Genomic DNA, 26,107 nt, shown 5'->3' on the forward strand with positions numbered 1-26,107 from the left:
CATCACACTTTTAAAAAAATATTAAAGAGTGTGACCAGAGGAATGTTTGACACCATTTTATTAATCATCAACTTCAGTGGAAAAATATAACCTTTTTCAAGTGCCACTTTCATCATAAGAGTTCTAGTCTATATATATATTTGTTTTGTTGGTTGGTTTTGAAGTGCAGCAAGAGACCAATACCACATTGTAGTCAATCAAATAAAAGAGAACAGAAGGCCAAGCAGTTTCCAAATGGTTATTTTATCAGATTGTTTAAACATTAAATTTATTCTTGTTTGTAATCCAAAATAGTTACCTGAAGTTTGTTCTGTGTGTATGTTTACTTTTACTGTATATTTGTTTTCTAAACTCTTTGGCACAATTTTCTGGGGGTGTCCAGACTGCCACGATACATGTCAGAAAAGAAGTTTTATGCTGCCAATTCTGAGCGTTTAAATTTTGGTTTGGGTTGTGGCTTTCTTGTTTTCAGTTTGCATTCTTTACTTGTAACAACTGTATTTTTTCTATATGCTCTAACTCCAGAGTTTTCTTTTTCTCCCCCCTCCCCCCCACTTCTACATTCACAGTTGAACCATATTATTAGGAAAGGCGCCTTGATGAAAAGATCAGGATGGGAGCTCTGAACATTCGTCAGTGTTTTCCCTAGAAGATAATTAAAACAAAACAAAACAAAACAACCTAAAGAACGTCTTTCCTTTTTTTTTTCTTTTTCTTTTTTTTACATCTCTTGTGCTGCATCAGTAGACAGAACTTCGGTACTTCAGTTAGTTTTATGAAATGCAATGTCTAACCCTCGCTTTTTCTGGGAAAAAGAAACTGCAGTGACTTGAAGTTGAGAATGTGGATACCGCCTCACTCACACACACTCATTCTCAGACTGTAAAGAATCCCTCACCCTCCTTTTAGCCGGCACGCATACAGTACCGCATACAGTACCGCGTGGCTAAGGTACACCAAAGGTGGGCTTGAGACCCAGGCTCCTTCTTTCGTATCAGTAGCAAAGGCCAGGCTGCCTTTTACAACAAAGCACCACAGCTGAACCCAGTCAGTCCCTCCTCCTCTCCCAAACTAGTCATCCCACTTGACACCGGCCAAAAGACAGAAAAGCTAGTCCTAGCCTCTCCTGGGAAGCGATAGCTTTCTTTTTTTAAGCAAGTAAATCCATCATTTTTCTTTTCCAAGATGGCCGACGTTATGGTTTTCTACGAAGTCAGTGCTTACTTAGCTCACTAACAGCGCTGCTGTTGGCGGCTGCGGCTGCTGCTGTGGCAGGATTTTCAATGTGGTGTGTTTTCAAGCCTCACTCACTCATCCTCTCATTCCCAAACATTCAGCATCCGTGCACACTCCTCACTTCCGGGTTTTTCAAAAGATTGGAGATTTCCAGTGGGGGTCTCAGGTTATCATCCCAATGGTAACAGATCTAAAAACAGATGGAAAAAAGGTCAATCTCTGAGCTCACATATAGTCAGTAGAGCCAAACACCTCTGATTCCTACAATTAAGTGTTCATAGGCCTGAACTGAATTTTTCAGCTCAAGGACTGATTATGTTTCTTCTCTTCCTAAGTGCCATCTACCTGCTCTCATTAGCACCTACATCAGAGGGTGAGAGGCTAAGTTAAAAAATAAAACTCAAAATAGCCAATTTTACTGAGATCTGTGAAGTAAGATAATTGAGTATGTGAGAAGAAATTAAAACTACATTTCCAAGCAGGGATCAGACAACTCTGACTTTGGATATCTTCTGTAGAGCTAATGCAATGTCTAAAAGCACAAGAAAACAGGGCATGGAGAAGGGAATAGGAAGTGGAAAATAGGGGTCGTCCTGGTGGCTCAGGTGGTTGGAGCGCCAAGGTTGCTGGTTCGATTCCCACATGGGCCAGTGAGCTGCACCCTCTACAGCTAAGATTGTGAACAGCGGCTCTCCCTGGAGTTAGGCTGCCATGAGCAGCTGGAGATCGGTGTGGGTTGCTGTGCTGCCGTGGGCTAACGTGTGCTGCCAGGAGCAGCTGGCATCTAGCCTGAGTGGCCATGGGCTGTTGTGTGCTGCCATGAGTGACAGGTAGCCAGCACTGAGTGGCCGGCAGCCATCGTGAGTGGCCGGCAGCCAGCGAGAGCTGCCGTGAGCGGCTGACCCATGACTGGCGACTGACTGCCTCAGCCAGGGGGGAGTGCAAGGCTCATAATACCAGCAGGAGCCCGGGAGCTGTGTCCTACACTAGACTGAGAAACAACAGCTTAAACCAGAGTTGGGGGGAGGCGGAAGAAGGGGGGGGGGGGGAAGTGGAAAATTATGAGAAAATGCCATTACCCAATGACTTTATTAGGGACCAAAATGATGGGGGGAATCTCCACTGAATTCTAGTTATAGAAGTTGTTCTACATCATGCAAGACTGAGGTCGCCTGACCCTTCCACTAGTACGAGTCTTAGGAACAACGACCTGGCTCAAAAACACTTATATGGGAAAGAATACAAAACAAAATACCAACAGGCAGCCCTTGTCAGAAAAGTCTAAATAAAACGCCCCTCCTTCCCAAGAAAGTAGAAGAAAGAAGGTAGTGGAGACAAGCTCTTACCAAGCTTGGTTCTTCAGTTTCCTCAGTTCTTTTGTTGCCCATGTAGCAAGGGTTTTTGCTTTGTTAGTCTTCGATCTCCGTCCTTCAGTTAACAGTTCATGGATCATTGGCCTAGCTTCTACTAATTTCAGTACATCCTTCCCAAATGCTGTACACAAGTCCCTGTGCAAAACAAACACATCTGAAAATGAGCCCCTGTCTCTGTACCATGTACTGAGCCTTCCAAACCAGTGCTAAGCTACCTATCGGTTTCTTAGTATCACCTTTTAAAGACTGAAAGAAAATTTTAGGTACTTATCTCTAAAATTAACACTTGACCTCAACAGATGGAAAAAAATGAAGTCTAAAGAAGCAGAATGACTTACCTAAGTAATTCCATAGCTAATTGACGGTAAAATTAGAACCATAACGTTGGTCTTCGAGCTCAAGACCAATGTTCTTTCTTCTAATGATGCCTCAAAAACCTTCAGTGGAGAAGGCTAAACAGGCAATTTGTTGACCAACATCAGAATACAGGATGGACACAGACCTGACGCTGCTTCTATACCCCTGAGAACTCACTTCATAAAGAGTTTAGTGGAAGAAATTAGAAATCTGGAGGGCCTGGAATCAGGCTAGAGATAGTCTTGAATGAAATATTTGTGAGAACTCAAAATAGGACACCCATGGGTTCTATTATTCAGGCTACTCTAAAAAATTCTTTATTATACATCTTTTCACTTTCCACGAGAAGTTCTATTCAGCTATTGGAAGCAGGGTATAACCTACCCTATCAGTCCAGCAGCACAAGCTACTACTCCGTCTGTATGATCCTCATCTCCAGCAATGTGGTCAATGAAAGACAGAATAAATTCTACTCTGGGTTGTACCAGCATCACATCCGCTATAAAAGAAAGAGAAGGTCTGATGAACTTGTCCCACATGTGGCAGGACTACACCCCATTTCAAAAGTTCCAAATTGTCTACCCCATGAGGCAGGTGTCAGGCTGAGAAAGGAGCTGGACAGAGTTATACCAAATTATTCTTGCTCAGATTGAGATATCATTTCTCAAGTCAACACAAGAGGCAGCTATTCCTCTTCTTATAAGCAGATGTAACATAGAAGGAACAAATGGAAACTTTCCTCTGAGGCTGTGATATCAAAGGGATAAAGTACAAATATTTCCCAATCAATAACTGAAACATTAGGTGAGAGGAAATGTGATCCCCCAATCCTTCAATTAGTTGCACAATGTGTGTGTGTGTGTGGGGGGGGAGTAGGGAGAGTAGGGGTGGTCAACAACTGCCACTGTCATGGTTGGTGCAGACGCAAACCGCATCAACGGCCTTGCTATATCCCATCCCTTGCAATGCTCAAGAAATGTGAGATAAAGTAGCAAAGGAAGGGGGAGGAGAAACAATAAGTCTGTATCATCCCCAAAGCTTCTCTCTTCATTAGCAGACTATTCCTCCTCCTCCCCTTTCTTTAAGCAATAGGTGCTAGTTTGCAAGCAAGCTACAGAATGAAAGACACAGCCCATTTCACTAAGTGCACAATGGACTAAATCAATTGGGTGTTATACTCAACGGTGTACGTTCTCCTGGTCTCCCTTCAATCCCTGGACAATTCCGGTATAGGCTTCCAAGCAGCCTTCCCTTAGCTCATTCAGATAATCCACCATGTCATAGTCTGACTGTAAGAGACAAAAAATATAGTCTCCATCATACTGTCACCTTTAGTTGTATGTTTGTCACAAGTCCCACTCCTCCAGTCAGGGCTAGACTGAAAGATAGCTTTAAGCTTACCTTATCCACCTGTGCTTGGGAGGCCTGCTGAAGAGTATTCAGTACAACCTCTAGGTATTTTTTAAACTCTCCACCAATAGCAAGGGCAATATCACCAAACACAGACAGAATCTGTGGCTTCACAGACCTGTGGACATTTTCATTCTGACAAAGAAAAAATAAGAAAAGCCAATTATTAACAAAAGTCAAAATTTGTTCTGTCCAAATACTCCAAACATTTTTTTTTTTTTAAACAATAAGCAACTACTAATATGCTGGGTACAGACCTTAAGGACATACACAAAAACTAACAGTGGTTATCTCTGTATTTAAGGATTATGTATTTATTTTTCCTTTGCATTTTATTGGTTTTTCCTCCCCAAGTTCCGTGCGTTGAGCATGCATTCCTTTAACTTTATAATCTTACTTTAGAATTGTCTTGTGAAAACGAACAAATCCCTTCTTCGTAAGCCCACAGCCAACATCCTGGGAACTTAAAGCTCCCTGTCACGGATCTTGATGTTTAACCATCTTTCCAACCGATGATTTCTTCAAATACTGGTAAACTAGATTGTGTGTGTAGACACTCACCCCCAAGTTCTCCAGGAGGAGCTGCATCACCTCATCACAGAAAGGTAAGATGTTGGATTGCAGGGCACGGCATAAGTCTCCTACTAGGCCCACAGCTGCCAAACAAACCTGCGAAGTATCAAGGAAATGATCTCTTAAATAGAAAAGGCTGCCTGCAGGTGCAGGCATTATTTTTACCTAGCTGCTGGTCCTTTATCACTAGAACTTAGAGACAATGAAAAAACATCTTAACTCTCTGAGATTTGTTTATTTTAACAACCAATACGGCAGGAAGAGAACCATACTATCAGAGATATTAGGAAAGGACAAAAAAGACAATATTTACCAGGGACTGGTAGTGGCTGAGATAGGTGGTAAAAAAAAAAAAAAAAAAAAAAGGCCATGCCTTCAGGGTGCTACTCTGCTCTGGAGCATCTACTAACCTGTTTCTCACTGACTGCTTCTAGTTCACAAATTCAGGGTAATAAATAAAAGCTCAAAACCAGGGAAGAACTACCTGGGCTGCAGGAAAGTGACTTTATACCACAATGAATATCAGGTATAAATGAGAAGATAAATGTATTATAGTTGACCCTTGAACGATGCGGGGTTGCGGTGCCAACCCTTATCAGTCGAAAATCCACATATAACTTTTTCGCCAACACTTGAGACCACTGCAATGGCAACAGGAGGTGGCTACGAAATTATTACAGTAGTACAGGGTGTGCTTCAGTTAATTTCATGCAGTTATGAATTTAATACTGCATCTTTATGTTTCTTTACATTTCTCTCCAATGTGAATGGTGCAATGCATATGATCTATAAGTGTGTGTGTGTATGATACATTTTAACTTTTTATAAATAGATTTGCGTATATTTTATGGTAGTAAATGACTTACATATTTTATGTACTCATGACACACTTAACTTTGTCTTAAATTAATATTTCTAGGCTACATTTTTCACCTGCAAGTTTTTTCAAATTGTTGCAAATCTCAAGAAATTTTCCAATATATTTATTGAAAAAATTCTGCCAAGGGCAGCCGCAGTTAAAACCCATGTTGTTCAAGGGTCAACTTCATTTTGAAATGCAGAGCCTACCTGGTACTCAGCATAATTTTTCAGTCCAATGCCCAAGAAGGGTTTAAAGGCCTCCATGTATTTTAGGAATTCACCACCCAACACTGTAAAGAAACAAAACTATTATCACCACAGGGTATCACAGAAGTGAGCAAAAATAACCATCCTAGCTGTCCCAAAATGTATTCACTTCACTCAACAGGTTGGATGGAGCACATTAATTACTGAATCTATCATGAAGATGTTAAGTGCTGCCTTGGATGAGCCAAATTCATAACTGTTGGAAGGGCCTAACCCTTATGCCCTGAAGACAATGTCACATCTCCAGAGTGGTTCATTCTGGCTCACACAACAAGTGGTATAGCCCTCAATGAATGCCAAGGTTAATTTGAATTGGCTGAGCTAGCAATACTGCCTCTTGTCTACCTCATCTTCATCTGATTATAACATGTCCTCTTTGGAAGCCAGCTTTAAAACAGGGCCCCTAGATAATTCCATCAAGGACTTACTTAAGCCAGTCAGGAAACGCACTGGGCTTCATATCCAAAGCAGCCACTCCAGAAGCCAAAATGAACTGCTGTGCCCTATCAGGGTGGTCACATGTTGCCAGAAATAGGTCTGTCCTCAAGGGAATGGTCCTCAGATAATGGCCTTAGTAATACACCTTACAGGCCACCCCTGAAAAAGCATTCCAGGTTTCTAAAGTGCTCTTTAATGTGCTTTTAATGACCTTTCAACGAGTCTTAAGTCAGACATGACTTCCCAAAGTAATTTTGCATAGTCAGACATGTAACAACCAGAAAAAAATGAATCCCTACACCTCAATGTTTCATTCTATCCCAGGCAGGCACCATGTGTCAACCGGAGTCCAATGTATTACAACCCAACCCAGGAGGTACCAAAGTGCCAGGAAAGAAAATAGAAACCTTTGCTTCCTCCATCCTTGGTAGTAGCCCAACCTCAATAAAGCAAAGTAGACTTTCAGAGGAAAAAGAAACCTGATAAACATGAGGTAGGTAACAGTTTCTCCCCCCACCAAAGGTTGCCAATCTGAGTTATAAACTGGCTCCCCACTTACTTTAAAGAATGGCAAGGCAGTTATACACAAATTCACACTTATGTTCAATCCAACTTTGAACTGACTCGTGCTCCAGTAAATGAGAGAATAGGACTAGCTTTCTGCAGTCAAAAATTCTTCATGGCCATTGCAACTCTTGCATTCTAAAGACATTCCCTGCCCAATTTTGGCTCACCAACCTTCCACCAATGTGCTAACTGCCATTAGGGCATCCTCTTGCACTCCCCCAGACCCAGCTGTGCTTTGGAACATCCTTAAGAGGGAGGCCATGACGACATCAGAGATCTGCAAAGCATCTTGATGTTGTACTTTCCGGAGAACATTCTATAAAATGTACAAACGTACAAGACAAGGGTTCAGGATCTGTTGATTCCAAACCCTCCAATCAGAACATTATACCTTTTTATTTTTTTAAAGCAATGAAATCCCTTGAATTTTTTTTTTTTTTGGAAAGGCCAAACATACTTTTTATGTTCAAAAGCTTTGACAGTGTAAATCATTTGTAACAAAAAATACATTTTAATATCCCTTCTATTTCCCAATTCAGAACAAACACGAGACAATCTTTCATAGTGCATAAATTCATCTCCTCTGCATTTCACTTATGTCTGACAAACCCGTCTTGACAAGCAGCCTCCATATTCCAGTCTTATTATTTCAGCTTTAAAGGACTTGTGATATTAGAGTTCTTACTCATTGAAAAACAGAACAACAAACAAACCAACAAATAAAAAACCCTTTCTATATCCTAACTCATTTACAGATGGTGGTCAAGAAATAAGTCTTGGGGCTGGCCCGGTGGCTCAGGTGGTAGTTATAACACCGTAGGCATGATCAACGAAAAAAACAAAAACAGATAATCTGGACTTCATTAAAATTAAAAACTTCTGCTCTGAGAAAGTCGATGTCAAGAAAATGAGAAGATGGGCTGGCCCGGTGGCTCGGGCGGTTAGAGCTCCATGTGCCTAACTCTGAAGGCTGCCGGTTCGATTCTCACAGGGGCCAGTGGGCTCTCAACCACAAGGTTGCCAGTTCAACTCCTCAAGTCCCACAAGGGATGGTGGGCTCCGCCCCCTCAAATAAGATTGAACACGGCACCTTGAGCTGAGCTGTGGCTGAGCTCCCAGATGGCTCAGTTGGTTGGAGCACAGGCTCTCAACCACAAGGTTGCCAGTTCGATTCCTCAGGTCCTGGAAGGGATGGTGGGCAGCGCCCCCTGCAGCTAAAGATTGAACACGGCACCTTGAGCTGAGCTGCCACTGAGCTCCCAGATGGCTCAGTTGGTTGGAGCGCATCCTCTCAACCATAAGGTTGCTGGTTCGACTCCCACAGAGGATGGTGGGCTGCGCCCCCTGCAACTAGCAAAGGCAACTAGACCTGGAGCTGAGCTGCGCCCTCCACAACTAAGACTGAAAGAACAACAACTTGACTTGGGAAAAGGTCCTGGAAGTACACACTGTTCCCCAATAAAGTCCTACTCCCCTTCCCCAATAAAATCTAAAAAAAATGAAATAAAAAAATAAGTTGATAAAATGAAGTTAATCTGACCTTTCTAATTCAATATTCCTTAAACTTCCCTCTTTACCCTGTGTTTCAATTAATGTTACTGGATCATTTCTGTATTTGTCTGATGAATAAGGAAACATTCTTAACAATTGTGTTTTTAAAAATTAATTTTGGAATGCTAAAGAGAAGGGAGTTCACAGGTAAGATGACCTAGTTAGCATTACTCAATACTAAATAAAATCTAGTACCTACCAAAGCCTTAGACAAGTTCCAGGATTTCCCTGTTCTTTGGTAAAAAAGAAGATACTCCTCAGCCACTGCATGACTCATGAGTGAGGAGTGACATTTTAACTATCCCAGCCTCTGAGAAAGTCTACTACGAAGACTAGGCACTATAAATGATGTCCAGTATAGCAAAGTGGCCAATAGTAACTGTTTTTTCAAAAATGATGGTAAAACTCAAAGCTGTATTTTTAGTAGAGTGAACAACAGCTGGAAACCAAATCTGAATGGGTTATACCTGGACAACCCAATGAAAACCAAAGACTAAAGGTTGCCAACATAAAACAGTAGTACAGCTGGGAGGACCGCCACAAACCAAACAGTTTCCTTCCCTACACTGTGCAAGACAAATTTCATCTTTATGGGCAGAGAAGAAAGGAAAACGGGAAATTACTCTCCCAACCAATCACAGACCAGACCAAGGCCTTTTGAGAAGAGCTTCTGATCAGCATCATCTACACCATTTCAGAATTCTGTGTGTACATGAACTTGTCATCCTGGGATACGATTCTTTCCTCTGGAGCTATTAAGTGACACGGCACCATCATACCTGAAGAGTTGCGCAGAGTAAAGACTGAAGGTCATTGAACTGGATCCTGTCCGATGTGCTCTGGATATGTGACTACAAAGAAAAGAAGATCATGTTCTAAATAAACACCTTCTAAAAGGGCTCTACACTGTTTCAATGCTTCCATTTTTGCTGGGTTTGCCAGGACTATTAAATAATCTTTACAGATGCTAATGTAGGAAAGTAAATAAAAAACTTTTACATATATAGTGTAACAAATGTATGGGTAAACTGACAAGCAACGCAAACTTTAAGTTGCAACATTTTTTTTTGTATAAGCCTTGTATCTTTCTGAGAAAATATATAAACACCAAAGAGACTCGCCTTGAAAATAGAGCGATAGAAGTACTGCATGCTGCCCACCAATACAGCCAGAAACGCTCTAATTCTCACCTCCATCTGAAGAACTTGCTGAAGTCGTTCCATGATGACTAGGGTAGTTTTCTGAACCGCAGGGTAACAATCCTTGGCACTGTTTTTTACAATTTCCATCAGAGATTCATATGCAGAACTCCTCAGGTTGTTCTGGTGTCCATCAGGTCTATAAGGCACACATAGCAAAAATCTTAAAGTCCCATCTGAGAGAGGACAAAGGTGTTATAATGTAAACATTCTCTCACCAAAAATAAGAACCCAGAAACTAAAATGGTTGCAGACCTGGTTTGAGTTTGGCAACACAATAAAACCAGGAACTAAATTTTCAACCTTTGAGCCAATGGCTTTTTTCATATGGTCTCCAAATCTGGTTAAACTTTAGAATGGCCCTTTTGGAAATGGGCTAAAATTATATGGAAAAATTAGATTAAAATGATGAAGAACACAGGTGGACAACTGAAAAGGTTGCCTGAATAATTAAGAAAAAGATACCCCAATTTCCTTCATCTGGAACAGATGCCTTTACATACACAATCGTAAACAGAGAAGTGGAAATGAACTAGGTAAGCTTGGAAGAATTTATACCCAACCTTCTTCTTTAAAGGTTCTTTTGAGCATGGCTTTACGTATAGCTCACACAAAACCAAAATAATTCAAGGCTGTCCCCAACTTATAACCCCTTAAAACTAAACTTCAAAGCTCATTTACAAAACAACTGTATTTAATGCCAAGTTCTTCTTCCAATATCATAAATGGCAGTTAATGATCTCATGTGACAACTAAATTCATTACAAGCGCTATTTCTCTTATACCATAATCAAATATTCCTGTTAACTAGAGACACTGCAAAAATCAATGGACTCTCTTGGTCAATTACTCCCTGTAAGTAGAGAAATCAGACCATTTTCTAATTTTAATTGTAAGCTGAACAATTCTAATCTACATTTCTCTCTTTTTAAAACAAAGAATCTACTATAAGATTAATTCCTCCTGTTACAACGTTTCTATGGTAGGTTAGATAGCCCCCACACAGAAGAGGCAGAAGGAGTTGGATGCAAAAATACCGCCCATTTCTATGTGGTATCATTTACCTGTCTGTGGTCTCCAGGAGCTTCTGAACTATGAGTTCAAAAGAAGAAGACAAGCAATAGGTAGCTGGTTCTTCCTGATCATCAGCCACGTCTGCAGCTTCATAAGCAGCTTCAGCCAGACTAGAGAAAGCCTTAAACCCAGAGAGTTAATATTAGTGCTGAAAAGAACCCCAACCAAGGACTACCTCATTTTTTCTTAGGATACCTTAGGCAGTGTTCCTTTCCAACTGATAGAACAAATCAATGCTAGCAAATTCTCAACGTCATCAAGACAACTTCAAATTTTATAGGTATCCTTAAAATTAAGTAATTTGTATTTTGTTCATCCTGCCCAAAAATCTGCTCACAACTCTCTAAGTAGCAGAGTACTTTCACCTACCACAAATGTCTGCTACTTCACTTCTCTTTCTAATCACAGAGAGGCTTTTAGCCCCACTCCTCCCTTATTTGAGCTTCCTCCCCCACCCCCAAATGTCCCTAATGCACTATATCCAGGCTATACTGACGCAGCACTTACGACCACCTACCTGCCTTCCCGCCTGCCCCCTTCTCAACAATGGTACTTGTTGTTGCCAGCAACTCTCTACCTTAATCAAAATTTCTTGTCCCCAAGCAACTGAAGAAAGAAAACTGAGTCTAGACCATTTTCCCCTGGGTTAGCATGACTGTTCTAAATGGTTCAGAAACCAGTCACCATGAGTCAACAGCTCCCACTGGCTCATGCAATTGACATCTCCCCCACATTTTAATTGAAGAAATTAGAAAGGAGATGCTATTCAGAAAAAAAAGCCTTCCAGTGAGGCAGACCCATTTCTCTCCCACATCTCCAACTTCCTTGCGCATGGCTCAGCAAGATCCTTATCTCACCAGGAAGAAAACCCCTTACCCAGCACACATTTGAAGCCACTCTGGGTTCAGCACTGAGGCCCTCAATCAGACACTGCAGCAAGGGAGTCAAGTAGACATCATTGATGGCCGCTTCCGGGAGGAGTTCACAAATTCTGCCCACAGTCCATGCAGTTGTATCTCGAACAACTACACTGGGGTCTTTCATTAATTCTATTAGGGTGGGCATAGCCTGAAAATACAACAAGGTATTAGCAAAGCAAAGATCAATACCTCAGAAGAGGAATTTCTAGTGGTTAGGTTTTATCTCAAAGCATCAAGATGGTTTTGCTAAAAGTCCTCCTCTCTTCACCAAACCCCAATGTAGTTTTATTAAGAGTTTGATATGAATGCTTTCAGCAAGCAGTCTTTACTATACTTAGAGATCCCAGGAGGCAGCTGTGATGGCATCCGGTTATATCTTAAAAGGTTGAGTTATGTACTAAACTCTGTTTTAACAACTCCTGTCATTTTTAATAGCAAAATAAGTACAGTATTTCCGTAAGATTTTTCATTAGGTATCATTTTTGTCCTAGGGACAGAATAATCACATCACTAAAAATAATAAGGAAATGCTTATGATACAGTGTAAGTGAAAAAACAAGTTAGGGGGTGGCCAGTTAGCTCAGTTGGTTAGTGTGGTGCTTGTAGCACTAAGGTTGCCGGTTCGATCCCCGCATGGGCCACTGTGAGCTGGTGCACAGTAAGATCTCCACCCTGTTGCACATATGCACACACAGAAAAAGGCTACAAGAATAAATCCCAAGAGTTAGTGTTAGCACCAGGCAAAGGGATTATAGGTGACTTTTTGGGGCCTTTTTTGCAATTTTCAAAAGTCCTATGCGACTTATGTAATTAAAAAGTTAATTTACCATTCGTTGGCAGCAAATAGCTATCTAGAAATAACCTTTGTGGATAACTTACAGCTTGTTTTAAAAATAAAAGCACTTTCAAACAAAAAGCTTTAACAAACAAATGTCTTTCCACCCTCAAACTCCCTCAGTTTCACCTGTATAACTAGTGGTTTGAGTTGATTGGGCTCTGGTCCTTCCAAGATACAGCCAAAAGCCATCACTGCCGCATCCCGGTACCGCCAATCAGGGTTCTTGATGTGTTCTTTAATGAAGGGGAGGACGTGCGGGACAATGTCATCTTCACAGCAGGTGGCTAGAAGCATGAGGCACACCCCTGCTGCTTTGCAGGGGTTCCAGTCATCGTCGTCATCATTTTCATCCTGGAGGAAGAATGTGGCACTAGTTTTCTTTTCGTTCAAAGAATCACTTTAATTCAAAAAAGTGTTCTAACTATTCACAAATGTAATTAGAACTTAAACTTTGGGGATGTAAGTAAAACATGAAATCTTTATATTTTAATCTCTTTCAAAAGATATATCACAGTACAGCCTCTGTTAAAAAGGATGCAGATGGAAGGAAGAGCCCTCTCCAGTACTCTACAATGAGATGAACAAATTTCAACTGCATGCAATAAGGATGATCTGGACATACACAATAAAGGCAGAACAAAAGTGTATATGCTGTATAATTCTAGCTATAAGTTCAAAAACGAATAAAAAAAATCTATCGAGTTACAGACTAGGAAGACATGAGGGAGGCTTCTGATGTGCTAGTAATTTCAAAAATTAAACAAACATTTCAAAAGTTAAACAAACGATTCTAATCAGAGCTCCCCTAAAATTAGAATTCAAGGTAAATTTTCCTTATTGTGGTCACTCATACACACAGTATTTAATGCAGGATACCGATGTAGTTTCAGATAATTACATACCTAAAGAATGAGTTGTACCCAAACGAGAAAAGCACAACCCAACATATGCAAAAGCAAAGATACTAAGGTCAAAAGATAAAAAAATAGCAACTGTAAAACTGAAAGATGAGATGAAAACTGAAGGGAACACCAAGTCCATTTCAAACCAAAAGATAATCTCAACTTATCTTTTGAGATTGCTATATTGAAAGAGTCATAAACTTTCCTAAAAACAAATTACATTCCTGCGTCCAAAGACACTTTGCAGTGCTCAAGGTTACAGCATGGCTGCTTCAGAGCACTGCCAGCCCTTTGGTAATATTTTACATGCACCAGAAAGAATCTTTCCAAACACACCAAGGAAGACTATAATGCACGAAGTCAAAAGGAACAATGGCAATCAAGATACACTCCTTATAAAACAATTTCTGTATTTACTCAGACCCACATCTTCATGAAGTCTTGTTACTTTTGTCCTGAATCTGATTCATTGATGTTAATGATCATGAAGGACCAGGGATTTCTTTCATGGGTTGGATTCCATTAGGATCTGAATAACTCTTATCCAACCTCGTCAGTATTTTAAAAGTATACATACACCGTGAACTCATGAAAAGATCCCAGATATTAGCAAATATTTGAGTGGCCTAAAACCAGCACTTCTCTCTTACTGCAACTTTTATTGCGCATGTCTCTTCTGCTAGTTTGAACAATGTAGCACTCAGGAATCAGCAGTGTGTGCAGCTCATTCCCGAACAGGACTGAAATGTTCAGACCCAGTTCTCCTTCACAAACAACTCAGAGTCTAGAGTATCTTACAGATCCAGCTCAGCTGTTCCCGAGTCATCTATAAAAGAACATCAACTAATTGAAGACTTGCTGAGTTCCTTCAAGGAAATGGTTCCCCAGCAAACCAACCCTTAACAAGGTTTCATAGCTTACCTGGCTAGACTTGGAAGGTAACTCACCTGTTTAGTTAGTGTCTGCGTGAGGATTGGAACCAGGTACTGCAGTGCTCCCTTAGCATAAAACTTGCTGGTGTGCTCAGGGGGGCGTCCTTGTTCTGCTGCCTGGGGACAAACACAAAGCAAATGCTGGAGAGCAGCAAACAAGCTACGATACTAAGGGCATAAAATGAGAGCTGCCCAGGAGTCTGTACAGAAATATATGGAACAAACGGTGACATTCACTGTGATCTTTGGAGGCGCTCATTTTTTGGTCTACTTCAATGAGACTCTTTTAGGACTTCAAGGACCAAGGGAACCTTAAGAATTACTTTTTTTCACAAGCTCAATTCATATTAACAAGCTGTTATCTAAGTGACCTTTGGATCAAGAGATGTACTAAGTTTACATAAGAATGCCAAAAATAAGATTGTGTCTTTTAAAGTAAAGACAGTCAAGGTTGGAAACAAAGCTTGAATCTAAAGATTGAAAGTGCAGAACAACCCCTTTCTACATATCTTATTCCTTCACCATAGTTAGTTAACTACCAATTTTACATCCCATGCTTGTACTAGGATTCCAAAAGAAAATAACTCAGAACCAGATGTCATCTCGTTGAACTATGACTGCCTGCTGCCCCCTTGTGTTTACAATGCTTATATCAACATTTACAAAGAATCATGCCTGACTGGGGAAAACATGAGATGCCACATTACTGATCCGGCTCCCTCATGAGGGGCTTGGGCTAATCAAAATCTCTACAAATGGAGACACCCTGTAAGTCCAGTCAGAACAAAGCTTTCCCAGAGGAGGATAATATCCATAAAGGAGATATGTCCCAAAGCCTAGTCACAGAACAGCTCTCCCCTCAAACCAACTCTCCCAGGCTCACCTCTGAAGCCTCAATGGCCAAATCCATTTCCTCATCACAGACATTGGACCAGAATTCTATTCCTTGTAGGGCCACTTCATCAATGTCACTTTTCATTGCTTCAATTGTGATCTTGAGAAAAAAACACGACACCCCAAGCCCCAAATAAGTGCTGGTTCAAGTTAGACCCTTCCTCTAAACACAGACATTCAAGTTTCAAAAAATGTAGATTTATGAAAGCTAGATCTGAAAGGTAGAAAGAGGAAACAAATTTTTAAAATACACTCTTTTTACCAGCACAGAGATAGCACAAGCTTTCTTTCTTGGCACGCTACTGATGAATATATGAAACCTAACACTGGAACTCAAGAAATTTCCTGTTTTCATCATATTAAGTAATAAATTACAGGACTGACAAAAACAGCAACTAAGAATGATGGGCTTTGCAATTAGCTGCATGTTCAAATACATAAAGTAGAAATACTTACTGCAAAAAGAGCGGGACCCATATATGTCTCCATGTACTGATAATACAAGGACATTATCTTCACCAGATTCTGTAAGGCAGCCACTCGTACCTTTTGCAAAGGGCAGATTAAATGGTTTACCATTCAGTTTAATAACAAAGCAATTTGATAAAGTAACTACTTCACTCAAAAGGGGTCAATAACCTAAAGGGTCAAGCAAGGTACATTTGGGTAGTTATCATACCCCTAAAATCAATCTCTACCTTCAATTTTTTCACTATCCCTATTTTTCTTTTCCTTCTCTCTCTTTTTTTCATTAAAGGTGCCTGTGGAAGCCATGGCAGGACAAAACGAATACCACTCAAGAGCAGATGTTACTCCCACGTTTCAAGGGTCAAGGTTCAGGCTACCGCAATAGCAAAACTGTTTCAATGACTATAATGGAAAAGAATCACTTGAATAACAAACTATGGCAATTAAGTAGCAAGGCTTATCAAAAACTATTTCTCCCTAAAACCTTTTTAAAGAGGACAGCAGTTTTCCTCTATGTTAACTTTCTAATACCTGTTCTTCCCTCTTCTCCAATTTGTTGGAGAATATTCTTATTAGTCAAACCTAATTTCTGAAGTTAACGATTTCCAACATTTCAGTACTATGCTACAGTTGGCATTTCCTATGAATGATGAAGACAGATTTTTCAGTGACCTTATACTTACCCTCGTATCTGGACACTGTGTGGCTTCACAGACCACCTGCATAATAAAGTGCCTTTCAGACTGCAAAAATAAGAGAATTAGAAGAGTATAAACCATACATATGAAGACTGCTCGACTAGCCCTTCAAGAAAACTCCCTCCCTCCCTCAGGGACCCACATAACCCTGGACCAATCAATCAAGCAGCTTGTCCTTGACATAATCGTGGCACTATGAAGTGCTACCATTTGCCCCCAGTGTCTACTATATGACCTGCCTTCAAAGGAGGTCCCTAATCTTTTAATTCCCAAAATGACCTTCACTTACAAGACTTTAGGGAGGAAGTAGATAGGCAAATGTAGGCAACAGGGTTTAAATAAAGATGGTTAGTTAAAACAAACAAACAACCCCACCTACATTAGAAAAATCTTTTTCTTTGTATTTAAAACTTAAGAGAATTAAAAATAAAAGTATCTGCTTTATTTCAGAGACAAAACTGGTTTCCTGGGCGGTAGCAAAAACATTAGTGTGGTAAGATACAGGAGAACAGAATTAACTTTATTGGCTACTGTCCTAAGTCTTTTGAAATCTAAAAGAAACCCATTTTCTAAGCAATTAGAATTGTAGTTTGCTTTGGCTTCTTAGACCACCCTACTTTGTCCATTATAAGGCCAAGAAATAGCAAAAAGCCCAGCTAAAGTGTCAACAAACATATATACAAAAAAAATACTTTCAGATCATATATAATCCAGAAATTCCACTTCTGAGTATACTGGAGGTGCCAAAAAACTGTATACACATAACTTGTATTCATCTTTTGTTATTGGTATATATTGAGTATTACAATTTTAATAGTTTTTTCCTTTCTTAAAATGTGTATACATTTTTTTGGCATCCTCTGTATATCCAAAAGAATTGAAAGCACAGTCTCAAAGATGTACTTATACACCCATGTTCATAGCAGCACTGTTCATAATAGATAGAAGGTGGAAGGAATCAACCCAAATGTCCACTAACAGCTAAATGGATAAACAAAATGTGGTATATACATAGTGGGATATTATTAATCTCTCTTATAAAAGGAAATTCTGACACATGCTACAACATACATGAACCCAAGACATTACGTTAAGTGAATTAAGCCAGCCACAAAAAGACAAATACTGATTCCACTTACATAAGCTATCTAGAATAATCACAGAAACACAGAAAGTAATCATAGAAACAGGAAGCAGAAAGGTTGTTGCCAGGAATTGGGAAGGGGAAAATGGGGTGTTGTTTAATGGATAGAGTTTCAGTTTCACAAGATGAAAAAGTTCCAAAGATTGGTTGCAATTTTGTTACTATATATTTTAACAACTGAAAATAAGTAACAAGGGGGGTATACTGTCAGGCAAAACAAACGGTTTCTATATTAATTTTCAAAAGCACTTCCTCAGGAGGTATATGAAAACAGCCCAATTTCTGTAACTTTTTTTTTAAAAAGCCCCACAAGCATACCCACACTTTGGGTAGCAAAAGGAAAACCTCAGTTTACAAATCATTTAGCTCACATTATTCCCAAAAGCCTGATTAGAAAAGGCAAACACCTATTCCAGGGCTAAATCTCACACAAATCTTAACTAGAATGGAATCAAACACTTCTAAACAAGAAGTCCTTTCTAAACAAGATAGTCCTTTCTAAATCATAAACTTAAAAAACAAACAAACAAACAAAAAAAACAAAACCCTTTAATTCTCACTCCTGAACCTACTACCTACCACCTTTTTGTCAATAGGCACTTACCTCTTTGTCAAAGTTTGCTTTGGTGAACTCCAATGAGTTCAGGAGTGCATTAGTAGCTGCTAGTTTCACATTATTACTAGGTTCTTCTTTCCTCATCCCCTGGATTATGGCAGTCAGAATCTCATTGGATTTATCCTGTAGCTGCTCTGGGTCCTGAAATGAGCAGAGAAGTGCAGTGAATATAATAATGAGCTCATGACTAATCAGCAGTCCTTTTAAGTATAAAATCCACTTGAGTGAGGATCATGACTTCCTGTGGTCTTTTCCCACACATTTCCATCTAGGGACAAACCACCTGCAAGATATCCCAGGGTCTGAGTCCAAAATTGAACTGAAACAAGGTAAATACATCAAATTCAACTCTGACTTCTCAGCATAGTGACTGAGCAAGAGGTAATGCTGGCTTTTTCCCCCCTTCTGTGCAAATGGAGATGGAAGCCTGGTGTTTTTTCCCAGGCCATGTGTACCAACTGAAGCAAAGCTTTAGAACATAAGGGCCAGTGATCAACACCTGGGCCGAACATCTAGGGAGTACAAGTCCAGGTCAAGTGCTATGGACTTCTTTGCTTCAAGTCTGTGTGTCAAAACAGACACCAAGAGTGGTAACCTCAGCAACAACAACAGTCCTAGGAAGGGTGCATTTAACATACTGTGTTGTGGCTCTAGTGGCTAAACCAACAACTACAGCAAGAGCTGGCAAAATGTTTCTGTAAAAAAGTCAATGAAAATGTGAAACAGCACCCATGGTACACTGAGGATCTTGAGAAAGGGGATCAGGTCAGGGGTACTCCAAGGTTAGAGAGTATCCTTAAAAATCTAGAATCTATGCCTCTCCAAACACATGGCTTTCCATTTTGAGTTTGTGATCCTCAAGTTTCTTAATTTTAGGGCATGATTAGCAATGTGAGAGAATAAGTTAACTATCCAAATATAGAAGTCTAACAAATAAAGCAATCCTATATTCAAAACACACTGCGGTGGCTTGGTTTGGTAAATACAATCCTAATACCATGCAGACCACAATTAGATGGAATCATACGTTAGATAATATCAGGAAGCACTTACTATATCTTGGCAAATGTAACCAATAGCTTCCAATGTTGACTCTTTCATGTGCTCTGTGCTGTTGGGGTTTGTGACATTGGCCACCAGCTGAGGAATGAGTTCTGGCCATTGGTTCACTGGGATCTCTGCGCAAGCAATCCCAGCCACACACTGCGAGGCGGAACTAGGTCGGTAAGTTTCTGTGCCCAAAGTCTGCAAAACCTGCATGAACACACACACACACACAAAACAAGATAAAAGATATCAATTTCTAATACTATTTGAACCCATTTTACCTACCACAACACCTCTGATATCGGTCTCTGAATTTTCTATATAACACAGGTTAAGTAGAAAAAGTCATATGCAGTATAGGTCAACTGTTGAAAAGGAGCCAGCCTCAATACCAACACCAAAACAATCAACCTTGCCCCAGATCCCAGAAACAAAACCAATCTTCCCCTACTTTCAAATGGAACTTTTCAAAACCAGACACCTCAACTCACTTCAATGTTCAACACAAGGTAGGAAAGTAGCAGTTAGAAGGGCGATAGTATTAATTAAAATGTGGAGGAGATGACAAAATTCGCCTTCTCTGCTCCTTGGTGTATAATGATGGAAGGATGCTGACAGCCATGTTTTGTGCACAGAAAAGTGGATTTTAGAATGAGGCCACCTCTGGGACATCCAAGTGGGTCTGATTCACAGTAGATTGAAGGAAGAGACCTTCCCACTCATGAAATGTGGAACAAATCTTCCTTCTGTCATTGACAACTTAGCATTCTGGGTGACTTTCATAGAAAGGCCTTGGTCAAGTGATATCACTAGATGCAGATAAAAGTTACTGATATTACCAATATGTAAGAACTAATTCCTATTTAATTTCCAATCTGAAAAGATTTGTTCTGTTTGTCCAAGAATCAGAGAACTGTTCTGTCCACCATCAACAGACACCAAGGACCAGTCAGATATGTCAATTAAAACGAGATCCGTTTATCATTAAACATGTCTTGTTTGAAATGATATTCATACACACATTTATGTAAAGGGTAAAGGCACAAGTACAGAAAAAGGATGAAGCCACAAAGGACCCAGGGTTAATCATTACCATGATCAGCTAATTCAATCAATGAACTAAGAATCACCAGTCCACTTAAAAGGCAAACAGTTAACCGTTCCTGGCATGAATACAGAACAAAGAGTAGCTGTCAGATATTCAGGCCAGCTCTGCTGACTGGGTCAGGTCACTTAGCATCCTGCTTTGTAGCTAATAATAATGAACTCCCCATCTTACCCCCTTATACAGAATATCATCATCTTGGCCCGCCCACTCCCAACAGCTCTACCCAGTAACAGTTCTGACTGATTCTAAATGAAGGTTTTGCTCTCTAGGGCTACCAGAACTAGAATGGACTTTAATAAAAACTGTATGTCAAAAGCCTAAAGTGGGGGGAGGGTCAAGATGAATTGTCCAAAATGACAGGGGCTGAACAGGTATTACCCACGTCTAAGAATTACAGTCCAAGATGCCTTTATACTACACTGCACATCTCCTAGGACATATGTGGCGAGTACTGAATCCCATCTACTTTTATCTTTCCTCCTTTGAATTGCTTCTGGAAGACCCTTAATTAATATTACTTGAGGTGATTTAAGGGCTATACATGTACAATTGACAAGTACTGAAAGTTATTTTTTTTAAATTAAGGCTGATCCTAATGATAATACTCAATGACCTGAAATAAATAAAAAACTAGCTCTAAATCCAAGACTCAGATTTCAAAAAAGAAATAACCACTAGCACTGAGAAAGTATTAATTACTAGGTGTGCTACAAATGGGAAAAAGGCCCAACTAACTGCTATTTTTTTCTTCATGCACAAGGGCTCAACAATGCCTATACAAATTCTTATTCAAATTTTAGAAAAATTTTGATGTTAAGAGTGATGTGCCCCCCAAAAAAAAAGTCAGTTATAATTCTAATCATGTCATCTCATTTTGGGCACTACAGTATAACCAGCAGGATTTGCAGTGATTGATGGAAAAAAACTTCATTTATATCAAACTGCTGAAGGGAGGATTACAATGTTACTACATAGGCAAACAGAATATAGACAGAAATAGCTCTATGTATTCCAAAGAAGATTGAAAATAAGTTGCCTTCATAACCTAGTTCCCCCCATCATGGATACCTCCCCTCCATGGAAACTGGAGAAGGAGGTACATAACTAGAAGGAAAAGTTACTGCCTAAAGGGACACTAATTTACCTAATGTTCACAACCAGAATCAGGCAATAGCAAATATGATGTGCATAACCATTATCTGTTCAATTATACAAGGAATCCCCTACTGGTTTCCCCTCAAATACCAAGGATCAATGATGACTGCACAGATGCTTGACTTACTCCCACTTTGTGCCTTATCCATGTAAGACAGGCCATTAAAGAATCTCATTTAAAAAAAAAAGCAAAGCACATCGGTCCATGTATTTTGAGCATTTTGCTGGTTAGAATTATGGATTTCTAATTCAACAAAAAGTCGCAGAAACTCCATGATGCAGATCAACAAGGGACATTCAATCTTCCACAAAACTCACCAGCCCACTCTAAATGCCTTGATCAACAGCCAGATGTTTCTAAAGAAAGTTTTTCATAATTTGCTATGTAGATAAAAGCACCATGAACGCCAATCTTGTTTCACAAACTCTTAAGGCTTGAAAAGCCCAAGAGATCATTTAATTCCCCTTCTGACCACACACAGGACCATGCCTAAACCACCAAACAATGAGAATCATCTACAGCGGAAGCTCAACAAGAGTTGGGGGTGCTGGCTGACTGTTAGGAGAATCACTTGGGAAGACAGTTTTTAAAATATCCCTGAGCCTCAAACTCCAAATCAGAATTTCTGGAGGGAGCTGGAAAATGCGTATTAACAAATTCTGTAAGTGATTCTTATAACCCAACTCTGGGAACTGTTAATTTGTATACTATTGTAATTCTCCAGACATTCTACAAATTCTGGCATCGAATTAGTTTCCCAAACTACTACAGTCTACCTCGGTTATCTGAAAACAATTCTGATCCATTAATGGGAAAAGACAAGCTAAACTGAGAAAGATTTAAATCAAATAAAATTGTTATCAAGTGAAGTTTTGGTCCCAGCAATCTATTATAACTATGCCGTGCAAATGACAAAAAAACTGACAAAAGATTTTTCTTGTTCCTTAGGCTATATGACCAAAGAGAGGAAAGTTACTTACATAATTCTTGACTTCCCGTCGAGCATTAGCATCAATAGCAAGCCATCTCTGCTGATATTGTGCCTTGATATCCGGATCTTTAGATGTCAAAGAGTTCTTGATTTGTAGACCAGCTGCAACTCTGGCAACCTGACTGTTTCCTGGATTTGCTAGCACTCTGGACAGTTCCACAAGGAAAGTGGGCTGTTAAAAGAAGCAGCATTCGTGAATGAAAGTATCTCGAGAATTTCACCAACTGAGAATAGCTTATGGAACACCAAAAACACTGAGAAAGCCTCAATTTTTTAGGATATATCATAATGACTCAGAAAACTCAAAAATAACTTAAGACTCCTATAAAAATGTTACTTAATACATTGAAGAAGTCATCCATCTACTCAAGCAGCCCCAGCATTTAACAAGCAGTTACAGGTTTTCCTACCATCATCATTCTTAGTGCCCTAGTCTTCACATTAGCTCCCCTACAATTAAAGCAAATTTGACAATCTGGTAGTCACAGGGTTTTTCTATGTCCCTAGAACAGTACTCAACAAATATTTGTTGAATGAATTATGTTACAATTGGGTAGAAAAATTTTTCTAAATTAAAAAAACAGTCCAAATGGAATGATACTCGGTGGCTTTTGATCTCATGAAAGCAGGTAATCTTGTATGAGAGGGAAATACTTATAAATCTAAAATATAGACTTAGGAGGCCAGTCCTCTGTATTTCAGTTGAGTGTTCAGCCAAGAGGTGAACAATGAAAAAAGCAGATTCATAAGAAAAAAATTGGCAAACATTTAGAAACAGGAAAATTGGAAAGATAAAAATGTCAAGGAAAATGGTTTTATACTTAAGAGCCACCAGTTAACACTCAAGTCTCCTATACATTTTGGACTTGAGTTGTCCACTAAAAATAGTGGATTTCTAAACAGCATAATCTTTTGTAATGCAGATCCCCAAAACTACTCCCATTGTTAAAAAATGTCACACTCCTCTACCTTGCAAAAAGCTGTCTAAAAGCTTTTCCTGAAGTTATCAGGAAAACCAAAAGCAGATAGTTCCTTACCATTAACAAGTTCTGCAATCACAGAAGATAAATCTTAAAAGTTTTATCAATTATGTACCACTAAGTAATGTTAGGAATAAGGTAAAAGGCTTCTTGCAAATTAGCAAAAGCAGAAACAGAAATATACCCCAAATGGAAATATTTTCAGTTGAAAAAATCCTTTCTATGGAAAATTAAAGAAAAAAAGTTTAGTAAAACCTAGCACATAAAGGGGGGGGGGGGAATCACTCAAAGACAGTTTGTATAAAATAGGCTGTCTTTTTTTTTTCTTATTTGCCTAGGTCACACGAAAAAAACACATTTGGTTACAGTGTTATTTAGACTTACTAAGTATTACCTTTAAAGATGTCAAGAATCATCCACCCTTCCCTCTGCTCCCCATCCTCCCAACAGGAGAGGAACACCAAAGAGAAACTGTTGGCACACAGATTATTTCAACCAATCCATCCCACATTTTTATGCAGAAGTCCGGTCTCTAGTGGACTTAGCTTCATTTTTTCTGTACCCCTTAAATTGAAAATATTTAAAACGAGGAAGTTTTCTCTGTGATTTCATCTGGAAACAGTTCCGATCTCAAGGATGAGCTCAGCCTGTTGTGTGGGTATAGATTAAGTCTTTACTCATCCAAGTAAAAGAAAGAAAAAAATACCCCGGGAAAGGAAGGAAAAGGAGAAATATTGTCGGAATGGGTCAAGAGGCATTCGGGTGCTAGGCCTGGCCATGAACAGAGACCAAGGAAGATAGGAAAGGGTAGAACTCTGATAAGTAGGTGGAGAAAATCACAGGGGCCACGGGACAGGAAGGAGAAGCTGGCCCCAGTCAGAACAGGGAGGGCAGCTGGGCTCAGAGCTTCCACATGGCCCCTAGGCCCGGCTCCCCCACCCCCACCCTTGCTGAACACGCAGCGCGGCGCAACCTAACTTCCCTTCCCTCCCTTTTTCTCCCTCCCGCTGCACCGCCGCCCACAGGCCGCGCGGCGATTGGACAGCAGTCACCCCGGCGCGCCGCGCCATTGGCCAGCTGCAGGGGCCCGGGGCGGGACACACCCACCGGCTTCCCGATGGCGGGGTTAGGTTGGACCGGGTGGGGGGGAGGGGGACGGGATGGGGCGGGGTGGGTTCCCGAGGCCTGGGCCTCCGGGAGGGCGGGAAGGCCCGCACGCAGGGGATGGGGAGACCGCGGGATGGGGGACGGCGGGATGGCACGCACCAGGTTCTCTACGGCCGCACGTTCCAGGAACTTCTGCGCCGCTTCCAGTTCCAGCCGATCTGGGGAGAAGTGGGAAAGGGGACAGGGTCAGAGGAACCAGGGCTTCCCTTCCCCCCCACCCAATCACCTCAGCCCGACCCCCGGCCCCCGCGACCTACCGGGAGACACGGTCTTCTCGAGGATGGTGATCAGCTCCATGGCGGAGGTGGCGGCGGCGACTCCTCCTAAGACGTCGGCCCGGCCTCTCGGGCGGCGGCTCTAACTGGGGATGGGGGTTGGGGGTCGGGTGGGAAGGGAGGGTGGGGTGGGGGGCGGGGGTCACCACCAGCCCATTCACCGGCTCCCTCTTGGTAGTCGCTCCGGCTTCCCTTCCTTCCTCCTTTCCTTCCTTCCTCCCTCCCAATTTTCTGCTGGCGGCGGCGGCAGCTGCTCCTCTGGCGGCGGGGGAGGGACCCCGGGGGCAGCTCAGAGCGCGGCTGGTGCGCTGGTGGCGGAGGGAGAAAGAAGGAAGGGAGGCGGTAAGTGAACGGCGGCTCGCAGGGAGGGAGAGAGAGGGAGGGAGGAAGGCGGAGGGATATTCGGGCCGGACCTCTCCGCGGCGGCACCGCGCTCCACATCGATTGGCTGCCGCCGTGGCCACGCGGTATCTCCCATTGGCCAGGCGGTCAGCGCTGCAGGGCTGCCCTGCACCCATTCGTCCGCTGGTTTCAAGGCCCGGGTTGGCTGGGCGGGCTCCGGAGTGGGGCGCATGGATTGGCCGAGGGGAGTGAGATTGGGGTGGGGCAGGCGAGAGCCGGCTGCTGATTGGATTGGCCTGGTAAGGTCCTTGCGCTCAGACCGGCTGAGCGCTGCGAAGAGAGTGGACCGAAGGCGAGACTCCGGGCTTGCGTGATTGGTTGGGATACTAAGCGTTGATAGGATAGGGCACCGGGGAGAATTGGGGAGAGTAGTTCGGGGTCGGGGCCGCGGAAAGGCGGGAGGCGCCCCACCGCTTTAGGAGCCCAGCGCGGGGCACGATGGGACGCCCCCAGGAGGGGGCGGAGCTGTGTTCGGGCTGCGGTTGGGAAAGCGCAGTCACTTAGAGGGGCGTGTTGAACAGTTTCGCGGGCTTGAGCGGGGGAGGGGAGACCGTTAAAGCCCTGCACCGCTCCCACAGGAAGCTGCTTTAATGGCTAAGCCTCATTGGTACCAGGCTTGTGGCTGGTTAGGACCTTAAAGACCATGCGGTTTAATTTCCAATT

General features: G+C 41.4%; 1 protein-coding gene across 1 annotated transcript; it reads right to left on the reverse strand.

The window, feature by feature from the left end:
• Window positions 1-224: 224 nt before the first annotated feature.
• KPNB1 (karyopherin subunit beta 1) lies at window positions 225-25,375 on the reverse strand. The gene is made up of 22 exons (XM_074320754.1): window positions 25,025-25,375; window positions 24,867-24,925; window positions 22,610-22,792; window positions 19,372-19,572; window positions 18,307-18,459; window positions 16,544-16,603; window positions 15,849-15,938; window positions 15,382-15,492; window positions 14,514-14,615; window positions 12,791-13,015; window positions 11,783-11,974; window positions 10,897-11,027; window positions 9,824-9,971; window positions 9,413-9,484; window positions 7,254-7,398; window positions 6,018-6,100; window positions 4,938-5,045; window positions 4,368-4,511; window positions 4,150-4,255; window positions 3,351-3,465; window positions 2,583-2,744; window positions 225-1,426 (listed from the first exon to the last, which is right to left on the reverse strand). Coding segments are annotated over exons 1-22 (2,631 nt in total). The 5' UTR covers window positions 25,065-25,375; the 3' UTR covers window positions 225-1,425.
• Between the last annotated feature and the right edge of the window lie 732 nt (window positions 25,376-26,107).

This window comes from Rhinolophus sinicus, linkage group LG15 (assembly GCF_036562045.2).
Source record: "Rhinolophus sinicus isolate RSC01 linkage group LG15, ASM3656204v1, whole genome shotgun sequence".
Taxonomy (NCBI): Eukaryota; Metazoa; Chordata; class Mammalia; order Chiroptera; family Rhinolophidae; genus Rhinolophus; species Rhinolophus sinicus.

Coding starts and splice junctions, on each gene's coding strand:
- KPNB1 (XM_074320754.1), bottom strand. CDS start 25,064: ATGGAGCTGATCACCATCCTCGAGAAGACCGTGTCTCCCG. Junction 15,493..15,848: donor TGGGTCCCGCTCTTTTTGCA/GTAAGTATTTCT, acceptor TTTTTTCTCAAG/ATCACAATTGAAGCAATGAA. Junction 3,466..4,149: donor AGACCAGGAGAACGTACACC/GTTGAGTATAAC, acceptor TTTCTTTTATAG/CGGATGTGATGCTGGTACAA.